The 17,040-nt window shown below is 54.8% G+C and overlaps 1 protein-coding gene across 1 annotated transcript in view; it reads right to left on the minus strand.

Moving 5' to 3' along the window:
• Window positions 1–9,864: 9,864 nt before the first annotated feature.
• LOC138381925 (sodium/nucleoside cotransporter 1-like) overlaps window positions 9,865–17,040 on the minus strand; it is a 162,031-nt gene continuing 154,855 nt past the window's right edge. Inside the window, exon 18 of the mRNA XM_069466571.1 lies at window positions 9,865–10,062. Within this exon, the coding sequence (XP_069322672.1) occupies window positions 9,921–10,062 (142 nt within the window). The 3' untranslated portion in view covers window positions 9,865–9,920. The remainder of the gene's footprint in view (window positions 10,063–17,040) is intronic.

Consider the following 17,040-nt stretch of genomic DNA (forward strand, 5'->3'; position numbering starts at 1 on the left):
CCTTGGTACACCGCCCGGCCCTCGGAAATGTGGGTGCTCGGGGCGCAACCCATGCCGGCGGCGGCGCCGCGGACACGCTGGCGGGCAGCCGCGATCCGGTCAGCAGACGGCCAGCCCGGCGCCTCAGCGCCGCCGCGGGCGCCCTGTCAGCGCCGCCGCGGGCGCCCTGTCAGCGCCGCCTGGCGGGCGGCGGTGCGAGCACGGTTCTGGCGTCAGGAGGCGCGGCCACTCTTACCGCGCTGCGGGCGCGGAGCTGAGGAGGGGGCGCTGGGGCGGGCGGCGCCCCGCGGCCGCCCCTCCAAACGTGCCCTTCCTGAGGTGGCCGCCGCGGACGCCTCCCTCACTTCGCAGCGCTCGCCACGCCCGCGCCGCGCTTCCGGGGAATGGCGGGGCTGAGACTTGCGCTCCGCTCCCCGGAGCCGGGGAGTCCACGCTGCGCGAGCGACCCCCAGGGGAGGGAGCTCCCGGCCTCCCCGGCCCCGGCCCCGGCCCCGCCCCGGCTCCGCCACCGCCCCGGTTCCGACTCCACCTCACGGCGGACACCCACGCGGCCCCGCCTACTGGGCCGCCGCCCTCGAGGAAGCGGCCCCGGGCAGAGCCGCCCGCGTGGGGACGACGCTGGCCTAGACGCTCCCGCCGTCCGGGCCTGGAGGCGCGCAGCCCTGAGGAGCCGTCGGGGCGGCCCGGCCATGTCCGCTGGAGCAGGGAGGGGAGCTCCTGGGCTGCCCTGGCCTGGGGCCACGCCACTGAGCAGCACGGAAGCGGCTACGTGCATACAGCGGGTCGCGGGCGTGCAGCTCCCTCTCAGCGATCTGGGCCCGGTCCTGCCTGCGACTGGCCACGCTCAACCCCCAGCGGTGACCTCTGGGGAGCACAGGCCTCAATGCAAAACAGCTGGCGCCCCCGCCTCCTGGCGCCCCCTGCGACTGAGCATGCGTGGCCAGGGACAAGGGCCCTTGGCCAGGTCGCCCAGAGAAGTAAAGGGACTTGCCCAGGGACACACAGCCTCCTCTGGCGCGGGGCCGCCAGACCTCAGGGATTGAATCCAGGCTCTGTAACTTAGTAGCTACGTGACCTCGCTCTGGTCACTGTGTCTGAGCCTCGGAGCTGTCACCTATACAAGGCGGGTGCAAGGACCGCCCTGCGGGTGTCAGCGAGGGCCAGGTGCTCCAGTCCCGGGCGGGGGTGCGGTGTCTTTGCGGGGAGCCGCGCCTTGGGCTCCGAGGCGTCTGGGCGGCTGCGGAGTTAGGCTTCCTGACAGGCTTGGGGGCACCTGCCCTCCTTGGAGACCCCAGAGGCACCTTCCTGGCAGGAGCAGGACCTGGGGAGGGAGCTGGAGCCTGTTAGCACCCTTGGACAGGGCGGCCTCAAACACCACCACCAGCTTGCTGTGTGAGCTCAGGCCAGTCACTTAAGGTCTCTGTGGCTGGGGCTGCTCCCCTTCAGCTGGAGGGCCCATGACCCCGGAACAGGCCACCTGGGACCCCTGCCAGCCCTCCTGCCCTCCCTGGGCTTCCTGTCTGCAGGACCCTGGCGCGGGCGCGGCCTGCCCCTTCCCTTCCTCTGCTGTGGTCCCCACCTTTCCCAGCGAGGCCAGGAGCAACCCCGAGAGGCCTTGGCTCCTGGTCCAGGCCTGGCTACTGTAAAGACCCGCAGGCATGCCCCAGGCTGGAGTCCCTGCTTAGCGCTGGGACAGGCTCAGGAGCCAGGTCCCCTGTGGCAGCCCAGCGCCCCTCCCCCGGGGGTGCGCACCAGGAGGTTCCCCAGGGCGGCAGAGCAAAACCCAGGGACCCCAGAGCGGTTCTGAGCCAGTTGCCCGCCTTAGCAGCCAAACTGGCCCAAACCACTGGAACGTGGCTCCAGGATTTAAGCACATTAAGCAATAATAATATTTATGCCTCTGCCTTATACAAGCACCACCTGCTCCATGAAAATGTCTTGGAAAACACAGGAAAGGTGATTAACATCACCCCTTATTCCACCGAAATTATAGGGTCTTCCCCGCCTTTGATCTGCAGTTTTAGGAGGTAATTTTCCATGTAGAATCTGGATCCCCGGGAATAAAGGATAATTGGTGGCGAAAATGCTTTGAAGCACCAGAGTCCAAGGCCGCCCAAAGCAGCATGTCCTCCCCGCCCTGGGAGAAGTGTGGCCTTGAGGACTGGGCGCTGGCCTTGCCGCCCCTGGGGCTCCAGCCTGCTCCAGCCCTCTGCGCTGTCCCCTTGCAGGCAGGCCCTCCCTGTCCCACCTCCCCTTTCAAGTCCTGGGGCCAGGCACTGATGAGGAGGGTGGGGACTAGGGCTGGCATGAAAAACCAGCCCGCCCTGCCCCCCAGCAGGCTGGTGCCCTTGGGGTAGGCTGGGCCATCAGGAGCTGGTCCCTTGCCCTCTCTGTTCCCAAAAAGCTGTGTTGCTTGATCGCCACCTCTGGAATTTGGGGTCCCTGGGCTTACAGAGTAAGTCCTAGGCTAAGGCTAGGAACTGGGCAGGAGGACATAGGAACGGGAGGAGTCACCTGTGTGTTCCCGGGGTCTCAGCCCCCTTTTTCTCACACCCAGAGCTCAGCCTGGGACCCTCCAGGAGGTCACAGTTCATTCTGCCCGCCCTCCATCCCTATGACCTCCACCTGAGGTCCCTGCGCACTCCTCTGCCCTGTGAAACGACAGCCTCCCTGGGCCTCAGTGACAGGGGACATGGAAAGGATCACACTGATGCAACCCAAACCTCACTGGTCTGGGCCACTCACTAACTCACTCAGGTGTCCCAGGCCCCTGCAAAGAATCCCACCCCTAGGAGGTGACTCGGGAGCCCATGAACAGCCCCAGGCATTTCGGAAGGTAGGCACAGCCACCACGTCACCCATGTGGGAGCCTCAGGGTTCTGTGGCAGGAAGTAGAACACACTCCGTCGGCAGCCCCCGTCCACTGCACCCAGGGGTAGCGCCCCCGGCCAGAGCTGCTTGACCCCCAAGGCTCAGACGGCCAGTGGAATGCTTACTCCAGCTCTTACTCCCAGGGGCTGGGAAGGAGGACAACCAAGGGACCTAGGCCCGGCCCCCGTCAGCCCCCCACCACGTTTTGTGGGTTCAGGTCGGTCCATTCCCAGGAGGCGTCTCAGCCCTCACGGGCCCTCACCAGTTCGTCAGAGGCACGAAGACACTGGTCCCACACAGCTTTGCTCCTCTGAAACCCACACCTGCTCCGTGTGCACAGCTCTTCTGCTAAAGTCCATCCTCTCTACAGCCAGTTCTCCCTCCTGGCTTCCCTTCTCCACCAGGGGGCAGCAATTCCCACACTGTGCCCCTGGCACCCAGTCCTTCACCCCTCCCGCTCTTCCCCCATGGACCTGGGCTGGGGCAGCACAGGCGGGGGACTCTTCTTGATCTGAATCCCAGCCCCGCAGTCTCCTAGACCTTGGGCTCCTGAGTGCCTCTCTCACCTCTTCCCTCCCCTGCAAATCTAGGATTCCCATCTACCTCAGGAAGATTAAATGTGCTGACTGACAATGGGGAGGGAACCTGGGGGCTTGGGGCCTCATCTGGCCTTTTCACTGAATGCAAATGTGACAGGATTTGTTCTATGAAGTTTGGATTCGGTCCAAGGTCTGCACTTGGATATCCGGAGGGCCCCATGTGGCCTTGAGGCCAGGGGTTCCCCACCCTCCACTGCTGAGCCCCCACACCTTAGCTTTCTGCCTTCTCCTGGGTCATCTTAGCAGCCCTTCCTCAGGTCCTGCCCTAGACCGCTAAAAACCGGAGCAGGAAATGAAACTACCATGAGGCTCAACCCCCCTTCGAATCTGTGCCATCCAACTTCATGTTCTTTTCTCTAACTTGCAACCTTTGGTATAATGTTATTTTTTTTTATTGTCATTATTTAAAAACTACACATTCTGTAAATTATACCTGAATACATGCTGGAAAAATAATAAAAAATTAAAACTTTGCAGAAGTTTAGGAAGGGCACAGGGGCAGAGGAAAGTCTCTTCCTTCCCGACTCCCTTCCGTAGAGGTAAATGCTGTAGTAGTTTGGACTGTGTGCTTCCAGACCTGTTTCTATAGTACACAAACATCACACACACACACACACACACATACACGCACACACGCACAGGCACTGCTATTGCAATATTACAGACACGGCTGGAGTGAACGTCCTTGAGTGTAACGTTTTCTGTAGGATGGACTCCCAAAGGGGGAACTGCTTGATCGGAAGGTATGTACCCCACCTCAGCTCGGGAAGGGAAGAGGGGAAATGAGAGCTCATCTGACACTGAGAGACTGAGGGGGAGCTCCCTGGATGCCCTCTCTGCCCCTAGAAAAAGGGGGTGTAGTCAGTCCCAGATGCAAGACCTCTCTTGGTCATCTCCAGATCTCTCGACCTCCTGGTCTTTATTCCTCTTGACACTCTCCAGCCTTTAGTCAAGTGTTTGGGAGTGTTCCAGCCTTTCTCAGATAAGGGAGGGACTGGGTGACCACCCTTAGGCAAAACCTGCAAGGAAGGAGCAGCGCCCCGACACTGGAAGGTAGAGCAGTGAGGCCCCAGGAGGAGCCTGCGCTACCTCCAGAGCTCAGGTGTGCGCCTGCAGCTCCTGCTCCCTTGGGCTGCAGCCCTGGGCTCTTGTGCTGCACCTGCAGCCCTGGGCTAACCACTCAGCGTGGACTCCCTTTCTCCACGGGACTTTTGACTGCCGCAGTCTCAGGCTCCTCCACGTCCATCAGAGGGCTCCGTCCCCAGGGTCCTCCCCACGTGCCTGGCCTTGGCTCCACCTGCCCTTTCCCACTGGCGAGGGTGGCAGCTCCTCTCCTGCTGCTGGATGAAGTCCAGGATCCCTAGGGCTGCTGGGCTTGGTCGTGAATGTCAGAAACCAGCTCTAGCTTAGCAAAGGTGGGCACTTAGGGGCTTGGGCTTCGGGATTCTCCTACCCCAAATACAAGAGGGACAGCGTGAACTCAGCACCAGGGACCCAGAGGCCAGTAGACCTGTCACGGTCCTGACAGCTTGACGCTCCAGGCCAGGTTTTCTGTGAGGGTGGAGCCACGGCCTTCAGGATCCCTGGCCTCTACCCTCACAGCCTGTGACTGCACTGTGGGTTTCCACCACAGCAAGGAGGTCCTTGTCCCAGGTTCTTAATGGGTAGTGTTCCAGGGCGTGTCTGTCCCTACTCCCAGGGCTGGCGTCATGAGTCTGAGAGCTGTGCAGTCACAGGGCTCCGTGCTTAGCAGGGTTCCACTCTGGGTTTAGTGCCTGATGTCACCATCTTGAAATTCTTAATCATTGTTGAATCAGTGGCCCTGCACCTTCCTTTTGCGCTGGGCCTCACACATCGCATAGCCGGTCCTGCCCACCCTCTAAATCGTGCCCCATTCAGCTGCGAGTTGGGGAGAAGCAGTGTGGGAGTGTGAGGGAGTCATGTGTGGCTCTGGAGACAGTCATGGGTCTACTCAGACAGGCCGTGTCGCTATCTAATCACAAGAGTCCTGCGCTCATGCTGCGCTGGCCCGGACCAGTCCCGGGTCTCACTCAGGTGGCCCTAGGGGGTGGGCCGGGCCTCAGAGACTGTCTCCTCAGGGACAAGGCCACACAGGGTCCCACAGCTAGTGGGCAGAGCCAGCACACCCCAGGTCATCCAGCTCCCAGTCTGTCCCTGGGGGTCTCCATCCCTATCTGTGCAGCCTCTCAGTGGCCCCACTTGTGGCTTTCAGCCAATTCCACCTGAAGAGAGCATGTGGCTTCTGAGGACTGGGCTCCCTGCTGGCCACCCCTCCTTGAGGGCAGGAGCAGGGCAGAAACCAGGGGTCTCCTGGCCTGGAGGGAGGGGAGCAGAGTGTCAAGACAGCCCTGGGATGGAGCCATGACAGCAGTGACACCTGACAGCCTGATGGTGCCGGGCTCCCTGCCGAGCACTGCCAATCAGGGAGTCCTGATTTGCCGGCCTGTCTGTGGTAGGAGACCCGACTCGTATAAATGCAGAGTTCCCGGGGCCCACGGTGGCCCTCTCAGCGCTTCTCCTGGTTGCTGGCCATCCAAGCGACAGAGCCTGGGAATCTCTGCTGGAATCAGCCCAATCGCAAAGTTCAGCAGACAATCTTAGAAAGCAGAGAAAGGAGAAGGATTCTGTCCACCCACAGAGGCTCAGCCACGGGGCCAGCTGGGGGAGCTGGCAGCACCAGAGTCGCATCATTACTGCAGCGTTTTTCTTCATTTTGATTTGTAACTAAGCATGACTATGACACATGAAAAGGCCAGGCTTCCTCTCCCCTCGCAGTGCCTGTGCTCGGACCCTGGAAGACCAGGTCAGCTTTGTGAGCTTCAAAGTGAGAGTCCCAGAGGGTGCCTGCAGGCCAGGAGCCTCCTGTCCCCTTCCCCTACCAGGGCTGCCAGGCTGGGCTTCCTCTTGGTATCAGTCGTGGGCTTTAGATTCTAATTCTGGCCGCCTTAACCAAGAAAAGAGACTTTTGGGAAGAGATTCAGGATGCTCTGGGCTACAAGTATCCCAATAACAATAGGACTTCTCATGTCACACAAGAAGTCAAACAACAGATTGTTCCTAAGATTGGTCTAGCAGCTCAATGAAGTCATTCTGGGGGCAGCCTCCAAGATGGCGCCTGGGCTCCCCTGGTGTTCACACCTCCCAGGTTAAGGAGGGTTGGCCTGTGTAAGCAACAGAATACTACACAAGGGACAGCATGTGGCTTTCAAGGCTGGGCCATAAAAGACACTGTGGCTTCTACCTTGTCTCTCCCTCGTGTCACCCACTCTGGAGAAAGCCAGCTGTCATGTCAGGAAGACTCTCAAGCTGCTCCGTGGAGAGGCTGTGTAGACAGGAGCTGAGGCCTCCCGACGACAGCCTCGTGCATGAGCTGTCTTGGCCGTGGACCTTCCAGCCTCAGCCAGACTTTCAGATGACTGTAGCACGAGAGACCCTGAAGCTGGAGTGACCGCCTGAGCCTCAGCAAAGTACGCGCTGGACTGAGTTCTTCATCCCATCCTTACAACAGCCACGAACAGGCTTTATTGTTACCCGACGTGGCAGAGGAGGAAACTGAGGCACAAACAGAAAGTGGCAGAGATGGGATACAACAAATCCCCCTCTTCGAGGGTTAGCAGGGAGAGATGTACCAGCTCTGCTTCCCCGTGGGCTTCAGCACTCCCTGGTCTCCGCCACTTGCCCTGCGCCATGGTCCCCAGTGATTCCTCAGGCGCCGGCCCTGCCTGGATCTTCCCACCCACCCAGCAGGGGCCAGAAAGGAAAGCCCGACTCCCACGCTCCCTAAATCTGATTCCGCCCTTTGCTCCAGCCTCTCCAGCGCATCTACACCTAACCTGCTGTGCCCTAGCCCTGGCCTGGCAGCCACCCTCGGACTCGCCCACAAACCCAGACAGTTCCCAGCCTGCACAGCTGCGCCTGGAGCCAGAGTCTCCAGGAACAAGGATGCTTTGTTAGAAACAACTGTCACCTGGGGCAAGATGCCACACCCCTGGGTCGCAGAGGTTCCCTTCCCAAGGTGGTGGCCCCCAGGGAGGTCCCCATAGCAACAAGTCCCATATAAGGCTGTTGCCAGTGACACCCTCTGGTGCCAGGTCTCTCCTGAGGGTTTAGGGTTATACAAGTTTTCCTGAGATTTACCTTCCTCTTTCTGTACATTAGATTTAGTCTCTAGAGTCACTATTATATCTGTGTCTCCATGAATTTTGTGCACTTCATATGTAAAGAACAGCTGGGAAGGGAGAGTCAGGGTGTGACAGAGGGTCACAGTGTGACAGAGGGTCAGGCTGTCCCTATCCCTTTAAGAACCAGGGGCTCTGAAATTGGTTTTAGGAAGGGGAGCATTTTGTTAAAGGCACTGAGAACAGAACCACCCTGGCTGCAGCCTTGGTGCCCTGGGGGTGGAACCTTCACCATGAGGGCAGCCACGCCCTCCCCAGCGCAGCCTTTCAGAACTGACCCCCCAGCTCGCACAGCTGGCACCGCAGCGCAGCAGGTCCCAACGCCCCAGCGTTGGTGCAGTTGCTGCATCAGTTAGGATTTGGCACAGCTGCAGGTGGCAGAAAATCCAAAATAGCAGAAGCTTAAACAGATAGAAGTTTATTTTTCTCCCAGATGAATGACAGCCTAAAGTAATTAACCAGAGATCCAGGCTCAGGACCCCTCTCTACAGAAATAGTTTCAGTCACCGCAAATCCACGTGCCAGTGCCATCCAAGCAGCAGTCTTGTGACATCCTCAGTGTGTGGCTTCCACCCCCTGCTTCTGAGATGGCCTCTGTCACACCTTCAGTCTAGCCAGAGGGAAGGAGGAAGGGATGGAGAACATGACCAACTCTCCTGGCTGGCCCGGGATGTGGGACTTCAGTGCTAAAACCAGTAAGGTCACAGGGACACGGGGACAAGCTGGTCACTCTGGGGGAAGGACGTGGCCCCTCTCTTAAGGGCACATTGTGGGAGTTATACAACATGTTGCTGTCGTCCCATTGGCCAAAGCTTAGTTATATGCCTTCATCTATCGCCAAGGAGGCCAGGAAAGCTATTCCTCTGGGCGGCCCTATGTTCACCTGTGCACTTAGTGTAAGAAAAGAAGGGGCCAGGCGCGCTGGCTCATGCCGGTAATCCCAGCACTTTGGGAGGCTGAAGCAGGAGGATTGCTTGAGGCCGGGAGTTCCAGACCAGTCTGGAAACATAGCAAGACCCTGTCTCTATAAAAAAATAAAATAAAATTAATGAGGTATGGTGGCGTGCACCTGTAGTCCTAGCTATCTGAGAGGCTGAGGCAGGAGGATCTCTTGAGCCCAGGAGCTGACATTTCAGTGAGCTATGATGGTGCCACTGCACTCCAGCCTAGGTGACAGAGTGAGAAGCTGTCTCCAGAAACAAAAACAGGAAGGAAGGAAGAATGGAAAACAGCTATTAACAGCTATTAGAATCAAGCAGTCTCTGGCCCAAGTCCAGCAAGGAGACTCCATGGGTTGCTGGAGACACAGCCTCCTTAGCCCCCCGTCACAACTGCCGTCCAGGCCTGGGTGTTGAGCTTTCCTACAGAGGAGCTCCAAAGGCAAAGAAGGCTCAAGCAGGCAAGGCAAGGAGGACAGCAACAACCATCCCCTCCTGCCCTCAGAGGCCCATCTTTTCCTCCTCTTCCCTCCAGGACATGTCACAGAAGCTCACAGAATCCCTAGAAAGTCAAGGTTATTACAAGACGGAAAGATCCACTAGCTTCCAGTAGCTTTTAGGCTCTGACCACCAGAAATACCCAAGGCAAGGAAATACCAAGGTACTGACTGTCCGCTGGAAAGAGCCAGGGGAGGGAGAAATACAAAGCAAATGAGCACAGGTTAATGTCTCAGTCAATTATCTTGCCTCAGCTGTTTGATGAATGGCACGTGTCACGCTGTCACGGGTAGTGCTGTTGTGCGTCTCACACCATGCCTGGCTCTTTCACCTGGTGACCTCACTTGGTGACTGTCCTTGGCTTGAGCTTCCCTCATGCAACATATTCTGGAGGACTTGGACCACCGTCGAATGCTGCTTCGTTAGTCAACTGTCATTAAATGACGTCGCAGTAACAATCAGACTCTCAGTGGCTGACAACCATCGAGATGCGTCTCTCGCTCACGGTATGAGCAGCCGGGTGCTGTGGCTCTGTTCCCTGCGTCGTCTTTATCCTGGGATCCGGGCGGAAGGGGAAGCCCCTTTCTGAGTCACGCTGTTCTCCGGGGAGGCAGGCGGGACCCGCAGCTCAGAGCACAGCCTTGCACGCAGACAGGCTGCATGAGCATCCCACATCGTCACAGTTCACGCCCACCACAGCCCTGTGAGTTCAGAGGTGACATTATTGTCACATTACAGATGAGAAACCTGAGGCTCAGAGAGAGTAATCATCTCGCACGTGGACACACGAGGAGGTGAAGAAGTGGAGCCGGACCTCAACCTCGGGTCTGTCTGGCTGCAGGGCCCGGGGGCTCGCTCAGCCCGCTATTCTGTCCCTGCAAAGGGGACTGGGGACCGGCCAGGTAAGCACAGTGAACCGAGCACAGGCAGTTAGCACGACTTCCTATCGAACTCCCACTGAATAGAGAGAACAGAAATAAAAGATTCATAAACCAATGAGGACAAAGAGAATGAGAGCAGCAACAGCAGAGAGAAGACACGGTGACAAAGTTTGGGAAGATGAGAAGCAGCAGGAGGGGAGGCAGAGCTGAGAAAGCAGAGCACCGAAGCTCCGGAATCGGAGGCGCCTGTTACTGCAGGTGACTCCTGGGGGCTGAAGCCAGGGAGCTGGGCTGAAAGCCAAGAGCCCCAGGCCCCCTTGCCTGTCCCATACAGCCAGGTGGCTGTCTCTCCCCCAGCAGGACACTGGAGTTTTCTTCTGTGCAGAGATTGACTCAGGGAAGCAGGCACAGTGGAGGGGAAGTGGTTCAATATTAAATTTTTTTTTCTCAGCATATTAGGTCAATATACAAAAATCAAGTGTATTTCTACAACGGACAATCCAAAGATGAAAGAAATGAAAAAGAACAATTCTATGTACAACAGCACCAGAAAGAATAAAGTACTTAGGAATAAATTGAACAAAAGAAGTACAAGGCTTGTATAATGAAAACTACACAACGTTGTTGGAGGAAATTAAAGAAGAGCTAAATAAATGGAAAGGCAGCCCACGTTCATGGATCAGACGACTTGATATTGGTAAGATGGATGCGTCGCCGAAATCAATCTACGGATTCAATGCAATCCCTATCGACATCCCCCTTAGGTTTTTTTTTTTTTGCAGAAATTGATGAGCTCATCCTAAAATTCATATGGAAATTCAAGGGAACTAGAACAACCAAAAACAATCTTTAAGAAAAGAAGAACAACATTAGAGGATTGACACTTTCTGATTTCAAAACATCCTACAAAGTTCCAGGAATGAGAACAGTGTGCTGTGGCATGACAACATAGATCAGATATAAAATAGAACTGAGAGCTCAGAAATAACCCCTCACATTATGGTCAGTTGCTGTTGGACAAAAGTAACAAAATAATTCAATGAGAAAGAAGAGTCTTTTCAACAAAAGGTGCGGGGACAACTGCACATCACACGCAAAAGAACGCAGTTGGGGAGTGACTGCTAATGGGTACACGATTCCTCTCTAGGGCGATGACAATGTTTTAACACAGATTCTGGTGATGGCTGTGTAACTACATATATGAAACGCCATTGAATTTTACACTGTAGCTGAAGTTTACAGTATATAATTATATGTCAATGGTTTAAAAATTAAGAAAATAATTTTCTTACAAAATTTGGGAAGAATTAATGACAGTCACAAAGAAAACCAAGAAACAGAAATAGCCAGGTGTGGTGGCTGATGCCTGTAGTCTCAGCTACTTAGGGAGGCTGAGGCAGGAGGATGGCTTGAGCGCAGGAGTCTGAGGTTGCTGTGAGCAGTGATCTTCCCGCCTGCATGGCAGGGCAAGACCCTGTCTCTTAAAAAAGTAAGAAAGAAAAGAAGAGAAAAACAAAAAAAGTGGCATTATATGAATTTGAAAATGCACAGTTTGTTCACATTTTAACATTTCTGATATTGAGACGCATCTGTGAACAATGGAGTATCTCAGTTTCGTTGGGAGCGTTCTTTCTCAGGGGCGCATGAATATTAAGAATAGTGCATGTGCAAGCTTAGATTAGAAGAATTACAGTGGTATGTCCAGAAGGAAGGACAAGATGTGTAAGAAAGGAAATGTGATTGTAGTGTGTTCCGCAGCTCAGCAATGCACACGACATACAGCCGTCACGAGCCAGAGAAACAGGAGCGGAACGTGGCTTCTCGCAAAAACGCTGATCTCGCCATCATGGGCGGATAAAAGGAGAAGTAGGATATGGGTTGCTGCGGAAGAGTTAACATTTTATCCTCCAAAAGAAGGAGGAAAAAGACAACATCTAAAATCAATCATTCCATAAAACAGCAGTATGGGCACATCATTGAGAAATGTGGAGGTTAAGTATCAGAAGTGACTGAAAAAGTCTGAAGGGGAGAATTCAGGGACGGGGAGGGGACTGCTGAAATGTTTTTCTATTACTGTTCTTGCTGTTGTAATTATGGTTCCATTTTACTTTATTTTTTTATTCTCTTAGAGACAGGGTCTTGCTGTCACCCAGGCTAGAATGCAGTGCTGTGATCATAGCTCACCAGAACCTTAAACTCCTGGGCTCCAGTGATCCTCCGGCCTCAGCCTCCCGAGTAGCCAGGACTGCAGGCATGCGCCTCCCCACCTGGCTAATGTTTAAGCTTTTTGTAGAGATGGGGTCTTGCTAAGTTGCCGAGGCTGGTCTCCAACTCTTGGCCTCATGTGATCTTCCCATCTCCGCCTCCCAAAGTGCTGGGATTACAGGCGTGAGCCACTGTGCCTGGCCCTGTTTGACTTTAAAACCATGTATATGTAGTACTTTGTTTCTTTTCCTTTTTTTTTTTTTATTTGAATGTAATATGGGGGTACAAATGTTCTGGGTTGCGTAGATTGCTTTGGTAATGCTGGAGTCAGGGTTACAAGCGTGCCCCTCACCCCGATAGTGTACAATGTACCCATTAGGTAGGTTGTCACCCATCCCTTCTGCCCCTCTGCCCCTGTTTGACTTCCACTGAGTTATACTTCCCTCCGTGCACAGGTGTGCCCATCGGTTAGTCCCAATTTAAATGTGGTGTTTGTTTTTCCATTCCATGGACTCCTCACTTAGGATAAGGGTCTCCGGTTCCATCCACACTGTTGCAAAGGCATTAAGCCATCCTTCCTCGTGGCTGAGTAGTATTCCATGGTATACAGACACCACATTTTTTAAATTTCAGAATATTATGGGGGCACAAATGTTTTGGTTACATGAATTGCTTTTGTACAGTTTGAATCAACTGGAAACCATCCTTTTAAGTGAAGATTTACAAGAATGGAAGAACATAAACCGTATGTACTCACCACTAAATTGAAACTTACAGATCAACACTCATGTGCACGTACGGTAGTAAAATTCAACAGAAATGAAGCAAGTGGGAGGGGAAGGAGGAGATGGGTAAATTCACACCTAACAGGTACAAAGTACACTATATGGTGACGGACACACTTATAACTTTGACTGGTGCTTTGATTTGAATGGAAGGAGAAAAGGAAGTGGGGCAGGAGGGAGGAAATGGGTTATTCTCCGTGGAGCCCATCCCTGATGCCCCGACCCAAGGTCCCCCGGGCGGGACAACTGAGCAGCACTGAGAGTGGGAGAGAGAATCCTGCCAGGACACCTGACAGGAGGGCAGTGGGAAGGCAGGAGAGGAGGACTTTGCCTCCGGGTCCCACCCTCCTCCAAAAGCAATGAGCTCCTCAAAAGAAGGGGGAGGCTCCCAGCAGCAGCCACACCCAGCCCTCCTGGGGCTCTGCCCTGCAGCCCTGGAGCCCAGGGACCTGGGCTGGGGTGGGGCAGCCACAGTCCTGCTGAAACAGAGGAAGCCATTCTCCCCACAGCAGGCGCCATGGCCACTGCTGCGGAGGCCATGGCCAATGCGTCCACCCCACCTGGTGGAGGAAGAGAGATTGCAGCACGAGGCTGTCAGGATTCTCCCAACAGTTCCCTGTTGGGAAGAATCGCTACTTTGCTACTCTACTGTTACAAGACAGTCCTCAGTTGCATCTTCAAAATCCAGGTATTCCATACCCAGACATTGTTGATTCCGATCCTGGGGCTGTTCCGGTTATCTGTTGCTGGGTAATAAACCATCTCAAACCCAGCTGCATACAACAGCCCCCATCTATCGTGCTGTTGGATTCCTTGTCTCAGGCATTTGCATGGCACACAATAGGGATGGCTGGTCTCTGTTCCCTGATGTTGGAAGTCTCAGCTGGGAAGACTCGAATGGCTGTGGGCTGGAAGCACCCAGAGGCTTCTTCACTCATGTCTACCACCTGAGCTAGGGTGACCTCAAGGCTGGGCTCAGCCGGGACTGTTGACCCAGTGCCTACATGTCACTCATTCATGTGGCTTGTGCTTCCTCACAGCATGGCAGCCTCAGGCAGTGAAACCTCTCGTGTGGCGGATCAGGGAGCCAAGAGTGAGCGTCCCAGTGAACACGGCCAAAGCTTCCTGGCCTTTTATGACGCAGCCTCGGAAGTCACACAGCCTCATTCTGACTGTGCTATGTTGGCCAAAGCAGGTACAGTCTGCCCAGATTAGCAGGGAGAGGACGTAAGCCTGACTGCTCCATGGGAGGAGTGTTAAGAATTTGCAGCCATGTTACAAACACGCCACTGAGACCTAATATTATTAATTAGCATAAAAATAACTTACTTTAAAGTATTTTACACATACACATGCTCGTTGGGTAGAATAACGAGGAAGCCAATGTATCGTGATGGTTAAGTGTCTGGGATTACAATCAAACAGAACTGGTTTCAAAACCTGGCTCAGGACCTATGTGTCCGTGAGCAAGCCACTTCACTTGTCTACATCTCAGTTTCCTCCTTGGTAAAGTGGGGATAATAACACCTGCATCATACAGTGCTTGTGTTTGAGGATGACACGGATAGCATGTGCAAAGAACTTGTCCCGCGGTAAGCATTCAGAACACGTTAGTCCCATTTTCCTCAGTTACTCCTATCATCCTAGAATCTTTAAGATTTGCTGTCACTGCAAGCCATTATAGGTAACTGGAAAGAATGGTCGCCTTTCTTGTGGGCACAGCACCCCCATTTTGTGGTGGACCCGATCCCCGCTCGCCTTCCAACCAAGCTGTCCCAGTGGGCGCTGCCAGCTTCTCCCTCCCTGTCACAGTGATTGCTCTGGGGCGGACGGAAGGGCCAGACTGCGCTGATCATCACACCCCATTTTCTGGCCTTAATGATGGTCCGGAGGAGGGAACATGACCCCGATGGAACAATCACATTCTTGGAGGTTTGCTTTCCCCCACTGTTGCCCCCCACAGCTAGCCGTCAGGGAAGCAAGATAACATGTCAATACATGATTTTCTCATGGTCCCAGGCTTCTGGAGAAATCCAGTGCAGGGACCGAGAGGTAGAGGGAGTCCTAGAGTCGTGAAGTCCCTGGGTCCAGTGGCCCACAGCTGCACCTGTCCTTGCTGGTTACCATCATCCTCTGCTCTTAAGCTATTTCACTTGTTTTCTCTCATTGGCAACCAAAAGAATCCTGAGTAACACACCACTCTGATTTTATGTATATACACACACTTTCACTGTTGTAAGGGAACTAGTTAACTACTGTGACACAGCTCTAAGTGCTACAACCCACTAGCTTTGGAGAGCTCCTGACATGAGCTTCCAGAAATTCATTAGCATGAGAAGCCAGAGATGATTCACTGAATGGCAGAACTTTTCAGCAGGCGGCCACTGCCTTTCCCATACCAGCCAGCGGACTTCCCACCTTTGGTTTGTTCCCACCCAGAAGCCCCTGATCCCCGCCTGCAGCGCTGGGCCCACACGCTGGCTCAGAGCAGCTGGCACTGAACCAAGGACGTGCCCCGGGCCCAAAGGAGATTAGAGGAGATTCCGTGTATTTACCCTCTGTGCACTGCCCAAGAAAGGATGCCTTGAAAGTCTTTGGTGCCAGGTATTTACGGGCACTCAGGAGAACGGGTGGCAGCCCATGTGTCGGGGTGCTGGGCAGCGTGTCTTACTGTGGATGAGCAATCCAGAGTCCCATGTTGGAAAGATGTGAAAGGTGTCTGTATGGGGAGCAGTCAGAGAGCCACATGACCTGCGTGAGGATTTGCAAACTGCTCCCCACAGTCTCCTGGGCTTACCTTTTCCTTGTTCTTCTCACTCTGAACGTGATTTGCAATGCTTGGCAGGTGGGACGGGAGCTGGTCAGGGAGCTGAGAGGAAAGTCCTTCCAGCTCCACCTTGCTGTTCTCCAGGACGAGGGAACGGGGACCTCACCTGGCAGATTGGGCCACACTCACGGGGGAGCAGCTCGGTCTGTCCAGACAGGTGACACGGGTGGACCCGCCCCTTCCGCTTCCTGCTTATGGGTGCTTGAGGCACAAGCTGTCACGAGGCTACCTTCCCGCGTCTTTCTCTCTGGTGCTGTCCTGTTGTGAGGCTAAATTGGAAACCCTTGCAGTTTGGCCATCTGGCCCTCTTTCCACTCCCTCTCACATGTGGTGTCAGGATTCTCTTGCTCCCTGAAGTCTCGGTGGCCAGCAGGGTGTCTGTTTCAGATTTGGACTTTGTGGCAGGAAGTGGGTCTACCTATGGCTCTCGGGGAATGTCCCAGCCCCATGGGGCCAGAGAACCAGGAGTGCCAGGGGAGCCGGGCACCTGGTTCATGGTATCTTGTTCCGTTTGTTCACCGGGAGCCCCACAGGAAAGCAGCAAATCTGCTCTTTCTTGCTGCTCATCTTGCTCTTCCTGTCTACCGGCAGGCTGCTTCGCAGACCCCAGCAATAACATAAGCGAGACACAAGTTCATGCCCCTCTCACATAAAGTCCCTGCTGTTCTGGCAGCCTTGCTCTGCGAAGACATCAGGGCCAGGCTCCTTTTGACTTGCAGCTGCTCCATCCCTCCAGTGTTGCCTATGTCTTCCTGGTCCCAGACAGCTCACCCTCCCTCCCCCCTGCATTCCACCTGGCAGGGAGCACTGTGGGCCAGGGATGCCCAGGGTGAGCCCCTTTGTCTAAGGCAGGGGTCAGCAAAACACAGCCTGCTGCTGGCCACCTGGTTGCTAAACAGAGGTTTGTTGGAGCACAGCCATTGTCCTTTGTTTAGGTGTTACCTATGGCTACTTTCAACACACAAGGGCAGAGTGGAGCAGTTGTGACAGTTTTACTGGAACACAGCCACTCTGTAATATGACCCTGTGAGAAAAAGTCTGCCGAGCCCTTTCCTAAGGGCACCATCAGGCGCTGCCTGCTCGACTTCTGCTCACACCCCGTTGGCCAGACCGTAGTCACACAGCCACCGCTAGCTGACAGGAAGGGGGACAGATGTAGTCTTCATCTTGGTGGCCATACGCCCCGCTGACTGCCAGTCATTACTAAAGGAAGACAGGGGGAGTGGCTACTAGAGGA

Source organism: Eulemur rufifrons, chromosome 3 (assembly GCF_041146395.1).
Source record: "Eulemur rufifrons isolate Redbay chromosome 3, OSU_ERuf_1, whole genome shotgun sequence".
NCBI classification, from domain to species: domain Eukaryota; kingdom Metazoa; phylum Chordata; class Mammalia; order Primates; family Lemuridae; genus Eulemur; species Eulemur rufifrons.